General features: G+C 33.8%; 1 protein-coding gene across 2 annotated transcripts; it reads right to left on the bottom strand.

Annotated features, from left to right (window-relative positions):
- Positions 1-9,081: 9,081 nt before the first annotated feature.
- Positions 9,082-15,760, bottom strand: LOC137819644 (protein DETOXIFICATION 53-like). 2 transcript variants are annotated; one of them, XM_068623547.1, is made up of 3 exons: positions 15,583-15,760; positions 15,128-15,337; positions 9,082-10,666 (listed from the first exon to the last, which is right to left on the bottom strand). In XM_068623547.1, exons 2-3 carry the CDS (start codon positions 15,326-15,328, stop codon positions 9,263-9,265), a joined length of 1,605 nt encoding a protein of 534 aa, XP_068479648.1. In that variant the 5' UTR covers positions 15,329-15,337; positions 15,583-15,760; the 3' UTR covers positions 9,082-9,262. The 2 variants fall into 2 exon arrangements, with proteins under 2 accessions (XP_068479648.1, XP_068479647.1); XM_068623546.1 differs by having other exon boundaries at positions 15,128-15,334.
- Positions 15,761-21,611: the final 5,851 nt, after the last annotated feature.

The raw sequence follows: 21,611 nt of genomic DNA, 5'->3' as shown, positions 1-21,611 counted from the left end.
CTAGTCTTATAAATTTATACAAAGTAGTATAGGCTTTATTTTGGGCTTGTATTGTGGCCATCATCTTGGACCATGTTTTAGGCCAATTTTTCCAATTAAAGTAGAGTGTAAATAGAAAAAGAAAGAGTCTAGCTAAAGTTACACTTGGGCCTCCTTGGACCCAATGCAACTGTAGACCATCTAAAGAGTTTTTTTTTAAGGTTAAAACTTGCACATTGGTTGCCCATAACACTATAAATACAAGTGTTAGCCCCCTTGTAAATCAGATTTGAATTGATAAAGAAATGTTGCCTAAGTTTCTAGCTCATTTATCTTCAAATTCTCACTCTCAAGTTTGCACTTCTATTAGTGTTTTACTTGAATCTTCTTAGGAGTTGGCCTAACCTCTCTTAAGCTTCATTATCATTCTCCATACACCAATACTTCACAGTTTCTTTCACCCATTTTAGCCACCCAATCCCACCAAATTTTGCACCCCAAAATACAAAAACAAAATACTCATAGCAATGCAAGCTAGGATTGCATCATTTGGTATCTAGAGCATTAGGTTCACAGTTCTTCAAGAGATAAGTTCTCAAATATTTTGTTCTTCATTTTTCCATATTGTTTACATGCTGTTTTTCATGTCTTGATTATGTTTTTGTCTTAGTTTTACCATTTTGTTTGTTGTTTGTTTGGTTTAATCGGTTCAAATAGCATGTTCATTCTTGAAAAAATATGAAAAAAAGTCACAGAACCCTATTGAGATGTTGTTGGTATCGAGTTAAAACAGAACGCCAAAAAACAAAATAGAAAAAAATTATAAACAGTAAAAGCCACGACGTTTTCAGCCCAAAAAAACAGTTACAGTGTGGTGTTGCTCTCAGTATAAAATTTACTAAACCTTATTCCTTGGGCTTTTTTTACCTAAGATTTTTACCACACCTTGTTGGATATGTTGTGGAGTTGGGATAAAAGTTTCATACTCAAATTCATTATAATATTTTCCCAGTAAAGTTTTGAATCATCTTTGCCAGTGCTGAAAACAAGTTTCAATCTCTGAATATTGGTACCGCAGTGTTTGATTTATTTCTCTCAAAATACACATCCGTTTGACCTAAAATTTGTTTTGTTTGGTCAAATATTTTGTTGAGGTTCTCACATAAAACTTTCATGCACAAAATGTTTCTGGATGAAGTTTCACAGATTTTGGAAGTTTCAGTGTTTGTATCACGGAACCTTTTTAGTTCTTTTTGTGTCTTTAATTTTCTTGCTTTCTTTATGTTTGGGAAAATGCTCTCAAAGCAATCCCATTAAGACATTGTAATAATTAAATTAGTTCATTAGTAGGTGAAAGTGTGTCAAGGGACTCAAAGTGTCACTTGCACTTTCACATAGAACACGTCTAGTTTACTTTCTTCATCATTTCTTCTTTTTCTTTAATTCCTTCTTGTTTAATTTCTTGCTTTCCTTTATTTTTCTAAATCTCCGTGATACCTAGGTGATTGCTCTTCGTTTGTAGTTGATCTTCCTTTTATCACTAGGACGCCTTTCATGCATCACATTTAGAGAAAAATTGTTTTGAAGTTTCTTTTGAGGAAACACTTTGTTAAGACTATCTTAGGTAAGCTCCGACTAAGGGAAGACTTGGTATTTAAGCAATCCTAATGACTCACATCTCTTTCCTGGGAGTGAACTTGGAGACATTTTGACTTGTTGACCTGTATTGAAACTTCACCAAGTCTAAAACCTATTTGTGAAAATATTTTATCACTCATTTGAATTTTTTTTTGTGAAAATCATTTTTTTTAATTTCAAAATGCACTAGAAAAAAACGTGTATAATGCGACGGTTATTTTTGTGAAAACTGACATTTTTAACCGCCGCCTTATACGTCTGTGGCGGTACCGCGTACCGCCAGAATTCTTGCCGCCACAAAGTTTAACGTGGCGGTCAATTGAGAACCGTTGTAGCAGACGCCATATTATGCATTGTATAAAGTGACGGTTTTAAGCATGTAATTGGCGTCAGTTATAAATGTCGTAATTTTAAAACTGTGTAAACCAATTTTAACATAAATAGTGGCAGTTTTAACCGCCACTTAATACAGTATAGTATGCCATTTATAATACACTTTATAACTATCATAATTCGAATATTAAATATTAAATTTTATTTTTAATATTTATAATAGTTCTTTTAATTCTATTTTATAATTTGATTTCCTTATATTATTTAATTTTATATTATAATTAAATTTTAGTACATAGTTAAGTTTCATAATATAATTAAATTATGACATTGATAATATAATTAAAATTGATAAACATAATAATCAAAAGATGACTTCATTCATTCATTAAGAGAACAAAGTTGATAATGTCAAACTAATCCAAACAACAAGTAAATTAAATTATCAAAATATAATTTCTTTCATATTTGAACATATTACAACTAAAGCCATAATCCTAATTCTAATTTGTCTTGCTGCCTCCACTTGATCCAATAATATTCTAGTTTGGTGATGGAGCACCACTTCTAACATTTGGTGCCTGAAATAAATTAAAATATATTTAGATTTAATTTTCAATTTTTAAAAAATAAATGAAAACAATATTATAAAAAAGTTTTAAGGACTGGAAACAATATTATAACATTTTTAGGGCTGTAAATACAATACATGTAAACACAGTACCTGTAAACACAATACCTGTAAACACAATACCTGTAAACACAATACCTGTAAACAGAAATTCTTCCTGAATAAGACTTGCAATGCAAACTAATGTAGCTGCTAATATATCCATAAGCAACTACCAAAATAAAATCAATATTTCCCTTCACAATTTTTCACAGATAACAATAAAGACAATATAGCAGCAAAGAGTTTGAAACAACTCAATAAATAGGCACATTGGTTTAAACCAATATGTACAAATGTGTTATTTGAAATTCCATAAACTGAATGCCTTTCACTTATCCCCACTCTTAATCTGAAACTGAAAGTATATAGCCATATAAACAGTATAGTAACAGGGAGTTCGCTATAAATCAGAATAATAATAATCAAAATAATAATAATCAGAATAATAATAATAATAATAATAATAATTATAATAATTAATAATAATAATAAAAAGTATGAGAACTTTACCATAATCAATTAATAGTCCATGTTTATTTAAGCACCCATCCTAATTGTATATCTTTTTGAAAACTCTTTCTAATTAAAATTTAAAATCATATTAGCCTGTTATTTCATTCAACCTTGAGTAAAAACAAATACTAATTTCAGTCAAAATAAAAGCAGGTATAGATTGAAAGAGTTTCCATACCTTGTTGTTAGCAATTTCCTTGGCCTTTTCGTTAGCAATCCAATCATCCAACAAAGAAAGCAACTAATTAATCAATTTCTAACAGCAACTAAAATGAAGTTAAAACCTAACAAAACCAAACCAAAGTAGGACAACCATTGCAATCATCTCCGCAACACGCTTCCTCTTTTTATTCCTCCAGAGTTTCTTTCGTTTATACTTGTTTACTTTATTTGCAAGCCTAGCCACTGTTGATTTCTCCTTCCATGGACTTGTCTCATCAGCAACATACTAGAGGATACTTTTCAGGTTCAAACAGTGTTCGTTAAATACCCAACAAAAAACAAAGAAATTGAAACGTTTCTTAAGTTCTGGAAGAAAAAAAACCTATGACTTCGGAGGGTGGCCTTTCGTTGCGAAAATCGCTGCGTCCTCTGCCGCCACGACCAAATCCACCTCTACCGCAACCGCCACCGTCACGGCCACCCCTGAAACCACCAAAGTCGCGCCCACTCTTGAAAACTCCACCGCGCCCACGCTTCTAGGGGTCTAATTATTTAGTGATCAGAGAATGTAGCCACAGAGGATTGCCAAGACAACGTTTGAAGGGTTTAGGTTTAGGGTTTTGGGGCAACGTTGATGAAAATAGGTTTTTGAAGAGAGAGGAATACTTCAATGTTTGGGCCACTATTGGGCTTTCTTGGGACTAAAACACATTGTTATTACCGAGGGAACGAAACGTGGGAGAGTTTTTATTTCGAAGGATAATTATGGCGGTTCTACATGCCACAATTCGAAGAGAGATTATGGCGTCTATGAAATTGTCGTATTATACAGTAAATTGTGGCGGTTTTTAATAACCGCCATATTATAACCGCCACCACATACACGCTTTTTTGTAGTGATGAGTGATCATTTACATGCATAAAGTGTACAAGGAAGTAATAGGGAACAAAAAGATGCCTATGGGTGGAGAAAGGAGAGGAGAATAGAACTTTAAAAGAAGATAAATATATAAAATGGGATGAGATAAAAGAATGTTTGGAAAAATTGTTCTCAACCAAAATAAGGACAAAGGTTTGAAGAAGAAAGACCTATTCAAAGAAGAAAGATTTATAACTCTCATTATCAAAGAAAGGAAGAGGTGTGTTTTGAGCCTAGAAGTTTATATTATTCTACAGAGTCTGAAGTATACATTCCTTACTTTGATGGAAACAAAAAAGTTGAAGATTATTTAGAATGGGACACAAAGCTTGATCAACCAAAATAAAGACAAAGGTTTGAAGAAGAAAGACCTATTCATAGAAGAAAGATTTATAACTCCCATTATCAAAGAAAGGAAGGGGTGTGTTTTGAGCCTAGAAGTTTATATTATTCTACAGAGTCTGAAGTATACATTCCCTACTTTGATGGAAACAAAAATGTCAAAAATTATTTAGAATGGGAGACAAAGTTTGATCAAACTTTTAAGAAATACAAAGTGGATGAATATACTGGATTTTTCTTGGCTACCCTATGTTTTCAAGAATATGCTAGGTCTTGGTGGCAACAAGAACAACTTGATTATAAAATTGGCACAACATCAAAAGTATAGTATTGGAGTGGTTTAAAGGTGTGTATGAGAGGAAAATTTGTTCTGCCTTCATATGATAGAAAAAAGAAAGCTTAGAGAAGAAATGAAAGACCTTGTTAAAATAGGAAGAAAATTTGTAGACAGAGAAAAAGTGTTTAAAGAAAAATTACAAGATCTTGTTAGAAAGAAAGAAAAAAGAGAAAGAGAGAAGAACGAAAGGAAAGATAGGGAAGAGAAAGAAAAGAGAGAAAAAGCGATGATAAAAAGGAAAGAATAGAAAAGTCTTTGTTTGGAGCTCAACTAGATATCGATAACATTTTTCCTTCTATAAACAAACCTTGTGAGAAAATTCTTAAAGAAATATCTGTGTCTGGAACTGAACAAGATTGTTCCTCCACAAAAAAGAAAAATGAAGGTTTGATTGAAAAAGAAGAAGAGGAAACCCACAAAGAAGAAGAGTCTCATATGACACCCCTGCAAGCATAGTTGAGAAAGAATCCTTAAAGGGGGATTGCAATACTTTGAACTCTTCTTTTCAATTATATAATGCTCATTCTTCTTCACAATAATCTAAAAAACAACACTTTGTGATGCTGTTGCCTAGCTTGGGCAATAAAGAACACAAAGTGAACAAAAATATTTTTGAAAAGGTCCTATGTTTTTCTTTCAAAAATTTTATAAAAATAAAGGATCGTATTTTTGTCTTTGTTTTGTTTTGTTTTAATTTTCTTTATAAAAGAAAATTATCTCATATTTGTTTGATGTCTATTCACTAGTGCAAAATGTATAAACAAGTGTGGTTTATTTAGTGCGGCTTTGCGCTAAAACGCTTTCGTTAAAAACGCGATGGCATTTTTGTAGTTAAGTTCATTTACAAGTGCGACTATTATTAAACCCGCACTTGTAAATCAAGTGTTTGGATTTACAAGGGCGGCTATTTGTATAGCCACCCTTATAAATCAAAACGCTTGATTTACGAATGCAGCTTTACAAATAGCCGCCTTCTTAAAACCTTTTTAACCCTAATTCAGAAACGCACCACTTACGTTTTGATACTCTCCTTTCTCTCGTCGCTTCGTTTCTCTTATGTGCTTCCTCCATTAACCGTGCTTCCTCTTTTCTTCCTCTCTTTTTTGCATTGTCTTCGTACCATCGGTAAGCATTGTCTTCCTCTCTTCTTCTTCACCATTTATTTTTGTATGTTTTGCGTTTCTCTTATGTTTTATCTTATGGCATTGCTAAGGTCATGCTTCATTGGGAAGGTTTTTTTCTTGCTTTCTGTTGTTCCTTCCTCGTCGTTGTTGCGGCCTTGCTCCGTCATATATTTGCGTTTCATTGGGGAATTTTTATTTGCGTTTTTTGGACTTCCATTCGAATGAAATACGAAGAGGTATGATATGGATGCACCAAGAGATCAAAAGAAAAGCTAAAATAATGATAAATTCTTCGAAAAAGATCAAAGTTGAGAACTTTGATTAGAAATCCAATCAACAGCGAAAAAGAAAAGAAACCCTAAACGCCTCTCATAAATGCAATTTATAAATGTGATTATGTAAATAGCTGCATTTATAAATCGAATTTACGAATGCGACTATATAGCCGCCTTCTTATCTCTTCGATTTACAAATGCGTTATCATCAAATGCGGTTATATAGCCGCCCTTATAAATGTAAAATAGTCGCACTTGTTTTGCTTTTCTGCACTAGTAATTGTAGATTGACATTTGATCTAGGAGCAAAATAAAAAATAACCAGAGGTTGTTGTCATCATTATTCAAGATTTGAGGACAAATCCTTTTCAAGATGGAGGGTCTGATAGAGGACTATCCGCAAGGACATATATTGGGTCTTTAACTAGGGTCATGGCTAGAAGAATGGAAGAAGAAGAAGAAGTTCAGAAAACTCTATTTTCATGGAGAATTAATTTTTAACTTTTTCTTCCAAATTTCCAAGTCTTATAAATTTATATAAAGTAGTATAGACTTTATTTTAGGCTTGTATTTTGTCCATCATCTTGGGCCATGTTTTAGGCCAATTTTGCCAATTAAAGTAGGGTATAAATAGAAAAAGAAAGAGTGTAGCTAGAGTTACAATTGGGCCTCCTTGGACCCAATGCAACTATAGACCATTTGAAGAGTTTTTTTAGGGTTAAAGCTTGAACATTGGCTGCCCATAACACTATAAATACAAGTGTTAGCCCCCTTGTAAATCAGATTTGAATTGATAAAGAAATGTTGCCCAAGTTGCTAGCTCATTTATCTCAAATTCTCACTCTCAAGTTTGCACTTCTATTAGTGTTTTGCTTGAATCTTCTAAGGAGTTGGCCTTAACCTCTCTTAAGCTTCATTATCATTCTCCATACACCAATACTTCACAATTTCTTTCAGCAATTTTAGCTACCCGATCCCACCAAATTTCGCACCCCAAAATACAAAAACAAAAGACTCATAACAATGCAAGCTAGGATTGCATCACATGGACTGAGATATCTACCGTTGTTCAGATCCAAATATAACAAAATTTCTTTCAGTTTGGAATGAAATGAAAAACTTGAGCACTTCAGAAAACCTGATGTGGAGAGTGATGTCAGTGGCAATAGTGAGAGGCATATATGGGAACCAAGAAATAAGGTAATGTTTGATAATTGAATTATTGCTGATGGGGAAATTTTTGTTGATGCACAAATGAAAGTATGAGCATGGATAACAAACAAAACACCAATAACTACATTCTTATACATCGACTAGTGTGTGTGCCCTAGAACATGCATAAGAAGTGCATTGAAAAGGTAGAATCTGATGTTGGTACTGTTTACAAAAAAGAAGAACTGAATAGGGAAGGCTAATGGTTAAAAGGCTGCCATTTCTACTATATGATGAGCTCAATTAGTAAGTGTATGAGCATAATTCTTGACTACTAATATATACAGGTTAATTTTTTAGTAATGATATATACATAAAAGTATAAAACTTGATAGTAGGCACAACTAGAAAATCATGTAAGTATCAATATCTTATTGAAGTCACTACGAGTAATAATACCTACCAAAGTGTGTTGCATGTTACCTTGTTGTTTGTGTGCAGGGGTGCAGGGGAGAAAGTATATTAGTTGATAGTTGAGAGATTTCAAAACATTCTTAGTATAAAACAGGGTTGGGAGGCATCAATTTTGCTGAATAACAATGATACCATACAAAGTTTACAAGATGCAACTTCAAATGTCAACTCTTTAAGGGGTTTGGACGTGGACAATAACAACAGGACAACACAACAATTTTGTGTTGATAATTTGCCTATTTCAACTGATGTAGATTATGTCCTAGGAGGTGGTCAATCATGGAAAGTTCAAGTAAGAAGAAGGGACAACTTAAACGTTACGCTTGAAAGTTCGCTACAAAGGGACGTTGTAATGTAAGTATGACTCTCACATACACACTTGAAGCAAGTTTGTTTTGTCAGGACTATATGTATACATGGTAGGGTATGATATATATATATATATATATATATACATATATATATATATATCATACAATTTTATTATTTCTTGTTGATAAAAGAGATTATCCTTTTCTTGTTTTTCATTTTCATTAAACAACTTAAATGTGTTATAGGAAGAAATAACTCTTTAAGAAGACAAATGATACAAGAACTTGTAACCCTAGATGAGAATTTTAAAAATAGTGAGACCAAATAGAAATAAAATTAAAAATATTGGCTTTTTTTTTCAGCAAATAACAATAACAATGAAATTAAATGAGACCACTTCAGTAAAATGATGTTCACATATTACTTTTTCAACTACATATCAGCCAATAAGACTTCCTTCACTCAAACCAATGTGATTGGCTATTAATCCTTTATTTAATCCAATGTTTTGTTATCATTAGCAAGCAATTGTAATTCTGCGTGAGTATCAATACATTTTTTAATATTAATTAATTGCCTTATATCATGTGTATATTGTTATAGCCTAAATCGCATAAAGTTATCAATTTTCTTAGGGAAAATTCTATATTGTGGATATTAATTAACCACGCTGAAGCGAATATGTCTATTTGATGTTTGATGCTGGTGTTGATGGATTACAAGAAACACACTATGGGCATGATAGAAGTTTTTTTTTTTTATCGGAAAAAAATAACAAATAATGATGGCATGATAGAAGCTAGTCACAACAGAAATGTTATAGTGAGGGTGTAGAGTGAATGCCTCTTTGAAAACAGTCCAAAAAATTGATTGATTGTGGACCATAGCATAAGCAATTTTTACCTTTGTGAATAGTTGTTCACTATGCAAATTTTTCTAAATTTTGTACACCCTGATGAATCAACAATAGATGGTTATTGAATTAACATAGATGGTTAACTAATACTGCACAAAAAATGAATTGTAGTGTTATTGATCAGAACCAAGTAACCCACTTTCCTCATCATTTTTATTTTCCTGCTCTGTTGTTTTCTGAGCTAGTTCCACTGCCCTCTTACATTGCTGCCCCCAATCTGTTTGAATCAATGTGTAGACCATCATGCAAAGACAAGAAGCCTGTGCAGCAACCATTCCAGACCACAAACCCACCAATTCATACTTGTATATGAAAGTGGCAAAAACAGAAACTGGCAATCCTACTAGGTAGAATGCACACAAGTTTATTCTAGCACCCAGATAAGGCCTAGCAGTCCCTGACAAAATCCCACATGAAACTGTTTGAGGCCAATTGCTAATCTCACACAGCCCAAGAATGGGAAGTATAGTTGTGACCAGATCAATAATTTGTGTCTCATCAGTGAAAAGTTTCCCCCATGATTTCCTCACAAAAAACAACAAAATGAAGGCAGCGATCCCCGAAGTAAATGCTGCCATGAACCCAATTATGGCTGTACTTTGGGCCTTGGATGCGTGCCCTGCACCTAAGGAGTGACCAATTCTTGTTGTCAAGGCTATACTTAGGGAAAACGGGAATACATACAAGAAGCCAAGTGTTTGAATAAGGATCCCCATGGTAGCAATGGTAGCTTGTGGATTGCTCAACAATCCACATAGAAAGAGCATTATCTCATACCACCACCACTCCAAGCACACTGAAATGCAACTAGGCAGTGCCAAACTCAGCAATGGTTTCCACCCATGAAAGGCTGAGAGAATAGTTGCTCCTTCCCAGGGTTTTAGTGGTTTATTTGAGAAGAAAACATAGAGCAGCAAGCCTAAAGTCATGTTTATAGAGTTCAAACCAGTGGCTAAAGCAATACCCTTTACCCCTAAGTTCAAGTATGTGGCCAAGAAATAGTTGATGGGAAGGTGCAAGAGTGCTGCACAAGATGCAGCTATAGTGACTGGGGTGGTTAAGCCTTGGGTTCTTAAGAAGGACCTCAATGGGTTAAGATGAGCTTGAGCTAGCAACTCTGGAATAGAGAAAACCATATAAACTTGGGCAACTTTTGTGACTTCCGGGTCTTGACCTAGCATTTGAAGGATGGGTTCCATGTTTAGCCATAAAATTGAAATGGGTATGGCAACAAGTAGGAGGAGACATATAGTTCTGAAAAAGGTTTGGTTGAGAACTGACCATCTCTTTGCTCCAAAAGCTTGGCAACAAATTGGGTCCATTCCCATTGTGAGGCCTTTGAGAACTGAATTTGCAGTTATGTTGGCAAATCCAAGTGCCAGTGAGCCTCCTGCTAGCTCTACTTTCCCTTGCCGACCCAAAAACAATATGGACACAGCAGATCGAGAGTACATCATTAAGCTAGTCATTATTATGGGACATGCAACCTTTGCAAGAGATTGCAACTCTTCTTTCAACTGCATGCAATTGCATTTCTCACATTTGTCAGCAAAACCACTCTAATAACTCTGCATATTTTCTTACCATAATCACACATTTCAATTTTCCACCAATTCTTCCTATTTTTAAGTAAGAATGCATAGCATCATTTGTCTATGTACTGTTACAATATGAATCAAGAACCTATGTTTTTTTTTTGAGTTCAGAAGACAAAAGATTCTTTCAAGCAGCTTTTCTTTCCAAACATATATACCTTTTTCCTTTTAGTAATTAGCTTCTAAAAGGTTCAAATCAGTGAAATAATCTTTATTCACTAAATTTTATGGATATAAATTAGTGAAATAAAACAATCTCTCACTAAATTTAATTATTAATTTGTGTGTGTGTGCATGTTTAATTTTCTGCCAACTAATGGGTAACACAGAAACAATAGTCTAGTGTCACAATTCTAACAATACTTTTTATAACATTGATATTTTGAAAACCCATAATAAGAAAACAATGATTTAACAATTAATTATATCAATAATTAATTAGTTAATTATATTTTAAATTGAATTAGTGATATATGTATATATATTATATTTTAAAATAAAGTTATCAACTAAGTGTTTATCTAATAAAGCATGTGAAACTATCATTTTTATTTCTTCTTTATCTTCTCTCCCAAAGTGGATTTGTGCACATAATTTCGGATTATTTAACCTTTACACCATAAATATGCTGATGAAAAAAAAAACACCATAAATATAATGTTAGGATGATAGCAGCGTTTAATAAATAAGAACTGTTCTAAATACTTCTAAATCAATAACAAAACATTAAAATTAAACAAATCATTACCCAAAATTATATTAATTTTTTGTTGGATCTGGTTCGGTTTTTTATTTCCATGCTAATACTAAACCAAACTGCAAATAATATATTAAGTTTATGTTAACTATCCTATTTTTACCCTATGAAAACTTGAGATTCTTTTAATTTTCTTTTTGTAAGTTATATAAACTTATGATTAAGATAATGTTTAATATTTTTTAATACGTTTTTACGTTTTATTATATACTAAAGTTTTTATTAAATATATATTGCCCTTTAAATGAAAAATTAGCCACTGTGAGAATTAATATATTAGTTTTATACTTTACTTTAATAAGTAAAATTTTATTTATTTCTTAACTAAAAATAACAAAGAAATCCCTTAAAAAAACGACAAACCAAAATTCAATCTATTGGAATATTGAATTGTTTCAGACTAAATATTTTTCATTAATCGATTCAAACTAATATATAGATATGTACACTTTAACAATTAATATGCACATGATCCTTTTCTCCCCGATTTTTATTCATTAAAGAAAAATGTTTTTACGTATATAATTTTTTACACTTGTATAAAATGTCAAATCACCTGAAAAAAGAAACGAAAAGTTAAAGAGGTTTTTTTTTTGTCTCCAGAAATGTAAAAACAAGTATGAAAAAAATTATCAAAGAGAAGGAAAGAAACAAAATTGGAACATGGAAGCTTACTGCCATAATTCTGTTGGTGTATAAAATATGCAGTTCTTGTGCATTAATTATGCAGCATGAAAAAGGAAGCAAAAAGAAAGTTAAAAACGAGTGACAGAAATGCAAAAATGCTTGCAGATCTAGCAGACATAGGCTCTACTTCAGGACAAGCCGCCAACAGAAACTGCGATAATATGAGCATGTCTCACAGACGTGCGCATATAGTTTAGGTTATAATGAAAAGATAATTATATTTTATTAATCTTTTGAAAAAGTTTTTCAAAAAGATAGTAATAATTTTTAAAAAATAATCTATACCACGAGTTTCTGCATATTATATATAATCCTATTCCAAAATGTATTAGGCTTTATAGACGCGGTTTTGAACATCACAGTCATATTCATAATTTGTTTTTAACACCAAAATCATGATATTCTTAATTATGAACTTAATTATAACAATGTTATAGAGTTATTATTATATATGAGGACACGACAGTGAAGTAGAAATATGGGAAAAAGGAATTTTGTGGTGTGAAAGAGACACAGCCTCCATATTTTCGGTCCCGATTCATCTGGATGAAGCAGAAGAATACAAATGACATGATATTGACCCTCAAAACAGTTGCAAAATAACCTAATGCATGGTAAGATGCATATTTCAGGTTCCCACATCACTAGCTAACTTCAAGCATCAATGGTATATAATTTTGAAACATGAAGAGCTATATAATCCAAGATCTTTTCAACACTGTCATGTTCTTGTTAGTATAGCAGGGACACAACTATACACACACTAGTACGATCGATGATTGTATTTTTACTCTCAAAAGTTTATTCGCAGAGAAATTATTCAATTTATGTTATTTTTCTTTTGTGTATGATGATAACAGTGAATATATATGTATAGTCTTAAGTCTTTATATATACTATTTCAATCCCTAACAGCAGAGCAATTTTAGTGGGTTGCAAGTTATGTCATAAGTGACTAGCAGTAGAAAAAACAAAATGAACATTGATAATTAATTTGTCGAGCAATGATCATACACACACACACACACATATATATATATATATATATATATTTATATATATATATATATATTTATATATATATATATATATATTTATATATGCATTCCAAGCTTTGTTGTTTTCGATATGAACTCAAAAGACTATATATTTTAGGGGCAAGAACTATTTGTGAATTTTGTACTTACACCATCACCCATTTGATTCCAATGGAGAGGATTCCTGAGTTTTGCTTGTTTGCTTTATTTCAGTTTTTGAATGAAAATATTAGCAATATAGTTTTTCTATCTTATTATTATTATTATTATTATTATTATTATTTGTTAAAGTGCACATTTTGTCAAAGAATAAGAAAGCAAATAAAATCTATACAAGAAACTTATTATATAGAAATTAACTTTTAAACACAAAATAACTAGTTATTATATTAATTAAATTAAATATTATTTTATAAATTAATAAATTATCAGTATTTAAAGTAGATTAAGTTATTAATAAAAATTTATAAAATAGTTTTTAAATTGATATATAATATTACCTATTAAATTTTAAATTTTAAGTATTAATTATTTTAGATTTTAAATTAATATAATGATTAATTTAGAATTCAAAGTAATTGATAATTAAAACTTTGATAGGTAATGTTAGATATCAATTTAAAAATTAATTTAAATTTTTTAATTAGTAACATAAACTATTTTAGATATTAATAAATTTGTAATTTAAAAAATATCTAATTTAGTTAATATATGTTTTTATTTTTAAAATTAATTGTTATTTAATGATTTTATTGTAAGCGGAGGAGTTGTACTTTAAATAATTTTCAAGAATCTATTTAAACTATTTTCGATATTTTTTAGTTCTTATTAATATATGTCCATCAAATTTTTCAATTCATTCCAATAATTGTATAATTCATCTCATGCATTTATTTTATAAAAAGTAATCAAACAAATACATGTTGAAGCTGTAGATCTAAAATTCGACTCTAAGAGGAAGAGAAATCGATTACTTAAGTAATGAAAAAAAGGAGGATTATTCCACGTGTACATGCCTCAATTATCACTAAAAAAATCTCAATTATGTTGAAAGACAAAGGTTAGATGAGTTGTTTAAAAAATAATCTATTGCTAGTAATAAAAGGTTTAAAAATAAATAGATTACAAATCCGTACATAATGAAATAAAGCTTAGATTGTATAATATAATTCAATATATGTTTAAAATTCAAAAAGCATCATGTATTAAAAAAATACTTTGATTAGTAAACTAAAGGGATTAAAAAGCTTCAAATTAAATTAAAAAAGTGAATGATTATTCATTACTTATTTTGAGCTGTTCAAAGGATTTTTGTCTCAAACTTTCTGGTTTCTTCTTAAAAAGTTGTTCTTACACAAAAAAAAAAAAAAAAAAACACCTAGCTACATACACTAATTTTACATACCTAACTGAAGCTTTACGATTATCACTACAAAAACTCAAACCAATTAAAGAAATAATGCTTACTCCAAATTATTGTCTCCATAGAAAGTCTTGGCTTTTTCCTCTTCATCACGTGAATGAGAGATTATCTTATTATTTTGCAGCATAAATCAGTTCACAAAATAATGTAAAACATAGATACAATTTCTTACTAATTTCCTTCCAACCATTAAGGACACGACTTATAAGTTAATCAAAGATATATGATTATTTTTAACTGTGTATTTCTATCATTAACACTTTTTTTTTATCATATCACTTATCTTATTTATATATTCTTTTGATGATTACATGAAGCCATGCATCATTTTCGTTGATGAAGTTCTAATATGAGGTTTTCAAATACTACCACTTTCACCTTCAAACAAAAAAGAAGCTACAAAAACAAGAAGAAAAGAAAAGTTTCCAGAAACAAAACACTGTCAGAGAGAGAGAGAGAGAATTAGGAAGTTTACCAACCTCAGAAGCAGAAATATGAAGATTAAGGGCAGTGAGAAGGTGATGAAGGCGTTGAAGAAGACCTTGAAAAAATGTTCCACAGTTGCAAGCTCTTTCTCCACCTTCTATGGTTCTCATTGTATTACCCTCATAGTCTTCTCCCACCTTTGGAATCACAGGCTCACCATTTATATTTCCTCGAGATTCAGCACCAGTGCACATGTTTAGCTACTTTTGCAAAACGATACAAAGATCCTTAGAAAAAAAGTACAATATATATATACACAAACCCTTCAAAGGAAAACAAACACATTGATCCTTCCCATCCCCCGAGAGAGACCATGAAATTAACAATGTCTTAAAAGTGGTGAGAAGTTAAAAAAAAATGTAATGAAGTTGGGTTTTAAATGATTGAATGCATAAAAATAAGGAAGATATGGTAGGGTTAATTAGCTTAGGCTAAAAAATGAACACACCGTGGTATCTGAAGAAAGGTTTGCGACTCTCCTTAATTGACAGTGTAATTGCAACAGAACATGGGTGCTGCACAGAGGCTTTTCGGGAGTTGAAAACAGTTTAGAACCAAACACTTTTCAACTTAATTGATCAGGGACATTCCCTCAACCTTCGTGCTTACTTTATACTTGTGCCTTATGTTGTAGTTTCCTTAAAATAATATTCGCCATTTCTGCTACCACTCCACTTTTATTGCATGCTTCAACCCCAACATTTCCTTTTCTCTCTCCTCATTCAAATATTCATTAAAACACCACGTTGGTCCCCAACAGATTTGAACTGTTTTCATTTCTAAAGGGGGTGAAAAGGTTAGGAACTAGCCCAGCAATAGTATAATGCTAGTTGCGTGAAAAATATATAAATATTAATAATATAAACTTGGACACATTTGTTTCAGCACTTTTTCTTTTTTAATTATTTTAAGTGAGTTTTAAATCTGACCGAACAAGGAATTTAATTGATTTTATTGGAATATTTTTTATTGCAAAACTGCAAAAGAATAACACAATTAAATAAAAACATCATGATTTTTTTTTATTACCAAACAAGTATGCACAAGTGACAGAATTTTATTATTATTATTATTAATATTATCGTCACAAAAGTTTAGAATATAATTTTTAAGATTTATATAGAAATCATCTCGTCACTGCTGTTAATTTTGTTCACTGTGTGTGTTAATTTGATTGTTTGCTCCATAATTTTTTTATTGTAAATTGACTTGTGAACTTTATCACTGTCCTTTAGCATATACGCCAATTTTTTAAAGCAAAAGGCATGTCTTAAAATTTGTGCCTGAAATGAAAAGTAATAAAAAAATGGTTGGAAAAGTTTAAGGAAAATATGTACTTAGCATAACTGTATGTATAATATAATTAGGTTGGTTCTATATTTAACGTCAACTAGGCAAAAGTATAAGTATAGTACAACACAGGATACATGCTCTTTTGCCAGATAAAAGGGGTTATCTTTGCTGGTCAGACTCTAGTCACATGTTTACCTCAACATCATTGTACAGTAATTTGTAGATGCCATCGTGAAAGTAGTAACGGTTAAAATGTCTTAAACCAAACACTTGGAATAGTTAATATGAGGCCAGTAGCAGGAGAATGTTTAAGCTATTTTTTGTTTTTATTTTCGTGTCGTGTTTTCCTATCATTTGAATTAATAGTAATAGTAATAATAATAATAATTATACAGACTCAGAAAAGCATGATGGCGTATATAATGTCTTATAGGTTAACATAGTATTTAACTTTTGTGTTAGAATTTTCAAATTGATTAGGATTTGGAGAAAAAGGTATGGGAGATTTGCTCACATCACAATTTGAAAGTAATCAAGCGAGTTTTCTTTTAATATATCTTAATTAATTTTATATAATCTATTACTATTTTTCAGCAAAAATATAACTTATCAATTGTAGTTTTTATAAATAATAATTTTGTTATATTACCTTCTACTAGTGTAAGTGTAAGATGACTCACTTAGGTCATACTTTTTATGTCAAACCTATTTGTTCATAATGTAAAATAGAAGCGATAGTAATGTTTGAAAATAAAATTAAGAGTTTTATGTCGAATCACATAAAACTAAGTAAAATTTGAAATTTATGTGAAATAATTTAAGACTTCAACATAAATTTTGAATTTTATTTCAAACCATATATGATATGACATAAAATACTTTATAATTTCTGTATTGGTCGGTATCGGACGATCAGAGAACGACTGACAAAGACAAAATAACAACATAAAGAACACAATAAATAACTATTATTACTAGCAGTTACCACTGACATTGAATAGGTAACGGTTGTCATTAGTAGTTATGAAGTGTCATTAGTAAGAATCATTAGCATTAAATGAATCAAGGAGAACATCCCCAACGGTAATGGAGAGACATCCCAATATAGCTCACTTGAAACAAAGCACTGACTTGAGCGTGGGAGTGCAATCAAAGGTACCCCCAGCCGACCGAGCGACAACAATAAAGGAAGGAGATTGACGAAAAGATACGGACAGATTAGCCACCCACCGACAAGCATAAGTACTGTCTGGGCCCCACACAGTCCTCACAGGTACAACTGGTGCCCACCATGGGACCGAGACAACACAGTTTCCATAAGCAAATTACAAACAACAATGGTGTCAACAAGAAACAACGCCAACCATGACCGAATAGCAGAAGAGCAAATGGCCCCTAATCCAGGCCCTCCAAGCACAGATGGAGGAGCTGCCAGAAAAGTATCATTGACCAATGAAAGCACGAGGAGGATCGACGCCACAAGACAAAGAAATGCTCTCGCTAAAAAGACAGAATGAGAATTTGCTAAGACGAATCAGAAGTCCCAAGTAGGAGGAGCAATCCCGAACACCACACCCAATAACCAATCATTCCAGAACCATACCATCAGGTCCCCAAACTCACCAAACTTTCCGAAACAACCTAGATCCGACCGAGGAAGAAGAACATAGAGGACACCTATTCACAGATGAGATAATCGACGCTCCACTCCCTCTAGTGTGGAAAGGGCTAACCATCAAACCCTATGATGGCTCCACCGATCTAAATGAGCACTTGATCGTCTTTAAAACATAGATGACCTTATACACAATTGACAAGGCACTATGGTGTAAGGTGTTCCCTACCTCTCTCCAGGAGGGACCACTCGGGTGGTTCACCAAACTTATCACTAATTATGTGGGGAGCTTCAAAGATTCGACGACGAAATTCATCACGCAGTATGCCACCAGCCGACCACATCACACGTCATCCTTATCCCTCCTCAACGTGAAGCAAGAAAAAGGTGATTCTTTATGAACATTTATGGACATATTCAACAAGGTATGCATGGGCATAAAAAATTTGATGCTCGAGATAGCCATGCATCACCTAGTTGGGGCCATCCGGCGAGGCAAGTTCATAGAAAGCTTGATCAAGAGACTGGCCAAAGACATGGATGAACTAAGAACCCGAGCCACGATGTTCATGTAGATCAAAAAGTAAGTCGAAGAACCGCCCAGAAAGAGAAAGGTAGAGGCAACCGCCCAGAACCGAAGCGAGCTGACAGATTTCAAGAAAATCGCGGTCCCCGTTTCCACAGTTACATGCCTCTCACAGTCCCAAGAGGAAGGATTCTATATGAAGCATTGCAGGCCGACCTCATCCCATCCCTCAAACAATCACAGACCCCACAGAACGTTGATACGTCCAAACATTGTCAATACCATCGCAATTATGGTCATACAACAGAAGGATACGAAGCTTTGAGGGACAAAATCGAAGAGCTCGTCCAGGCGGGTCATTTCTAAAAATTTGTCAAATAGATGCCGCAGTACATCGGTCTCCCCGGAGAGACTGATAATCATCTCGAGGAACGAAAGACTATCATGATCGATCGAGTCGAGGAGATGGATGCCAACAGGACGACCACCATCGTCCAGTTAGAAGAAAATGAAGTGAAAGCTCGATAAGACAGACCCGACGGCGGAGTGAGAGTCCCGAACGAAACAATCGGACCAGGCGCCAAGTGCGGGAAGTCATCAATACCATAACAGGCCCAATATCACTTAGTGTACCGGACGAAGAGGTCAACTCGATCATTGGGGGCTTGCAGGAGGAGGATGTTCTAACTTCGCTAGGGAAAAACATCTTCGAGCCATTCAATCAGCTCATGTTAAATCCCACCAGAGTAGGCCAATAATACCCCCAATAACATTATCGATGATGATTTTACAGCAATTAACGCCGCTCAAGACGACCCCATGGTAATAACTGTGGAGATTGACAAGTTCGCAATCACTAAGGTCCTGGTAGATCAGGGCAGCTCGATGGACATTCTCTACTGGAGAACCTTTCAAAAAATGAGGATCCCCGAATCGGAGATTCAACCATATGATGAGAAGATCGTAAGGTTCTCAAGCTAGAGAGTAGACACTAGGGGATACATCGACTTATATACCATGTACGGGGAAGAATGAGGTCTGGCCAAAACCATACAAATAAGATATATTTTAGTGAATGCCAATACCTCATAAACATACTACTGAGTCGGTCGTCCATAAACTGTCTCAAGGCAATAGTGTGTACTCCACATCTGGCCATGAAGTTCCCATCCACAACCGGGGACATTGTCATAGTCCACGTAGATCAAAAGTTCGCACACAAATGTTATGTCGCAAGTCTAAAAGTAGAACCTATCATATGACTTTACACTACGTCATTGCGTGGCCGATCTCGGGAAAGAAGAGAACGTCCGACTGAGAACCATTCTCGAAGCGAAGCAAAGGAGTATATTGTTGCACTCGTAGACCTAGATCCTTGGCTGGACGACGCATGAATGGAAGCGGGCAAAGATCTTCAGCCTTTGCCCCTCAACGACGATGAGCACAAGACATACATCGGTTTGTCCTTGAACCCAGACGACCGCAGATTGGTCAGCAAAACTCTGATGGATAACACTGATCTTTTCCCATGGACAACCACCTGGGGTAAGCGCCGATATCATTACACATCGCCTCTCTATTTACAAGGAGGCAAGACCAGTGACTCAAAAGACAAAAACTCAGGGAAGAGAAGTGATGGCATTCTCATGGAGCTCTTCTTGGATGTTTGTGGAAGATGGTGCGGAAGCTTAATGGAAGAGATGAACAAGGTCCTCCTAAGAGGTGTGGTGACCTTGAAGGTGCATGAAGAGTGTGGAAATGGGGAGGTTCGGCCAGCCCCTTTGAAGGTGGTGAAAGGTTTGAAGATTAAAAGCCTATTCCTAAGAGAGTTTAGGGAAGGAGTGAGAATGGCACAATTTTGGCAGCATTTCACTATTCAATTAATCTTGAAAATACAAGGTGTAGGCTCCTCCTTTTATAGGCTAAGGAGGACCAGATTTGATGACCTAAATGCTACACAAATGTAAGCCAAATGAAATGTAAAGAAGTGGCACATGGAGCACATGGCACATGGGTGCACATGGCCCTCCAACTTACACATGGCCGAACTTGATCAGTGAAGGCTTCTAGAAACCTTTAGCTAATCAAGGTTAACTCCTCCTTAATTCTAATGTGCAGAAAAAATAAACATTTGTCCACATGGCTATGCTATTTACACCCCAATTAAAACTAGGCTACACTTGATGGGCCTTCACGGAACATGTACCAATATGTCATTCTCCATTCATAGCTTGATCCAAGTCTTCTTGTCCTAGACACTCCTAGCTTGGTCTTAGACGCTCCTAGCTTGATCTTAGACGCTCCTAGCTTGATCTTAGACGCTCCTAGCTTGGTCTTAGACGCTCCTAGCTTGATCTTAAACGCTCCTAGCTTGGTCTTAGACGCTCCTAGCTTGATCTTAGACGCTCCTAGCTTGGTCTTAGACGCTCCTAGCTTGATCTTAGACGCTCCTAACTTGGTCTTAGATGCTTGGCTTGGGTCTAGACGCTCTTGACTTGGGGTCTAGCCTTTCATGGGAGGTTGTGCTTGGCCCTCCTCCATCAAGAAGGGTCAGGCCGCTCAGGAAGAAGCAAAAAAATTGTTGAAAGCAGACTTCATCCGAAAAGCGCACTATACACTGTGGCTAGCCAACATCGTAATGGTCCAGAAATCAAATGAGTGACGAATGTGCGTAGACTATACTGATCTCAATAAAGTGTGCCTCAAAGACTCATATCCCTTACCGACCATCAACCGACTAGTTGATGGAGTCGCCGACCATAATATCTTAATTTTTTTGGATGCCTATTCATGGTACAATCAAATCCAAATGCATCCAAGCGACAAGGAAAAGACAGCTTTCAGGACTGACTCAGATAACTTTTATTATGAAGTCATACGCTTCGACCTCAAAAATGTCGGAGGTAGCCTCAAAAATGTCGGAGCCACCTACCAACGGCTGATGGACATTGTTTTCCACGACATGATTGGAAGGAGTGTCGAAGTCTATGTGGATGACATTGTCGTCAAGTCTGACTCATTCGAACAACACATTCAAGATTTC

This window comes from Phaseolus vulgaris, chromosome 10 (assembly GCF_000499845.2).
Source record: "Phaseolus vulgaris cultivar G19833 chromosome 10, P. vulgaris v2.0, whole genome shotgun sequence".
Lineage (NCBI taxonomy): Eukaryota > Viridiplantae > Streptophyta > Magnoliopsida > Fabales > Fabaceae > Phaseolus > Phaseolus vulgaris.
Note: the sequence above shows the minus strand (reverse complement) of the source record. Positions and strands in the feature narration are given on the sequence as shown.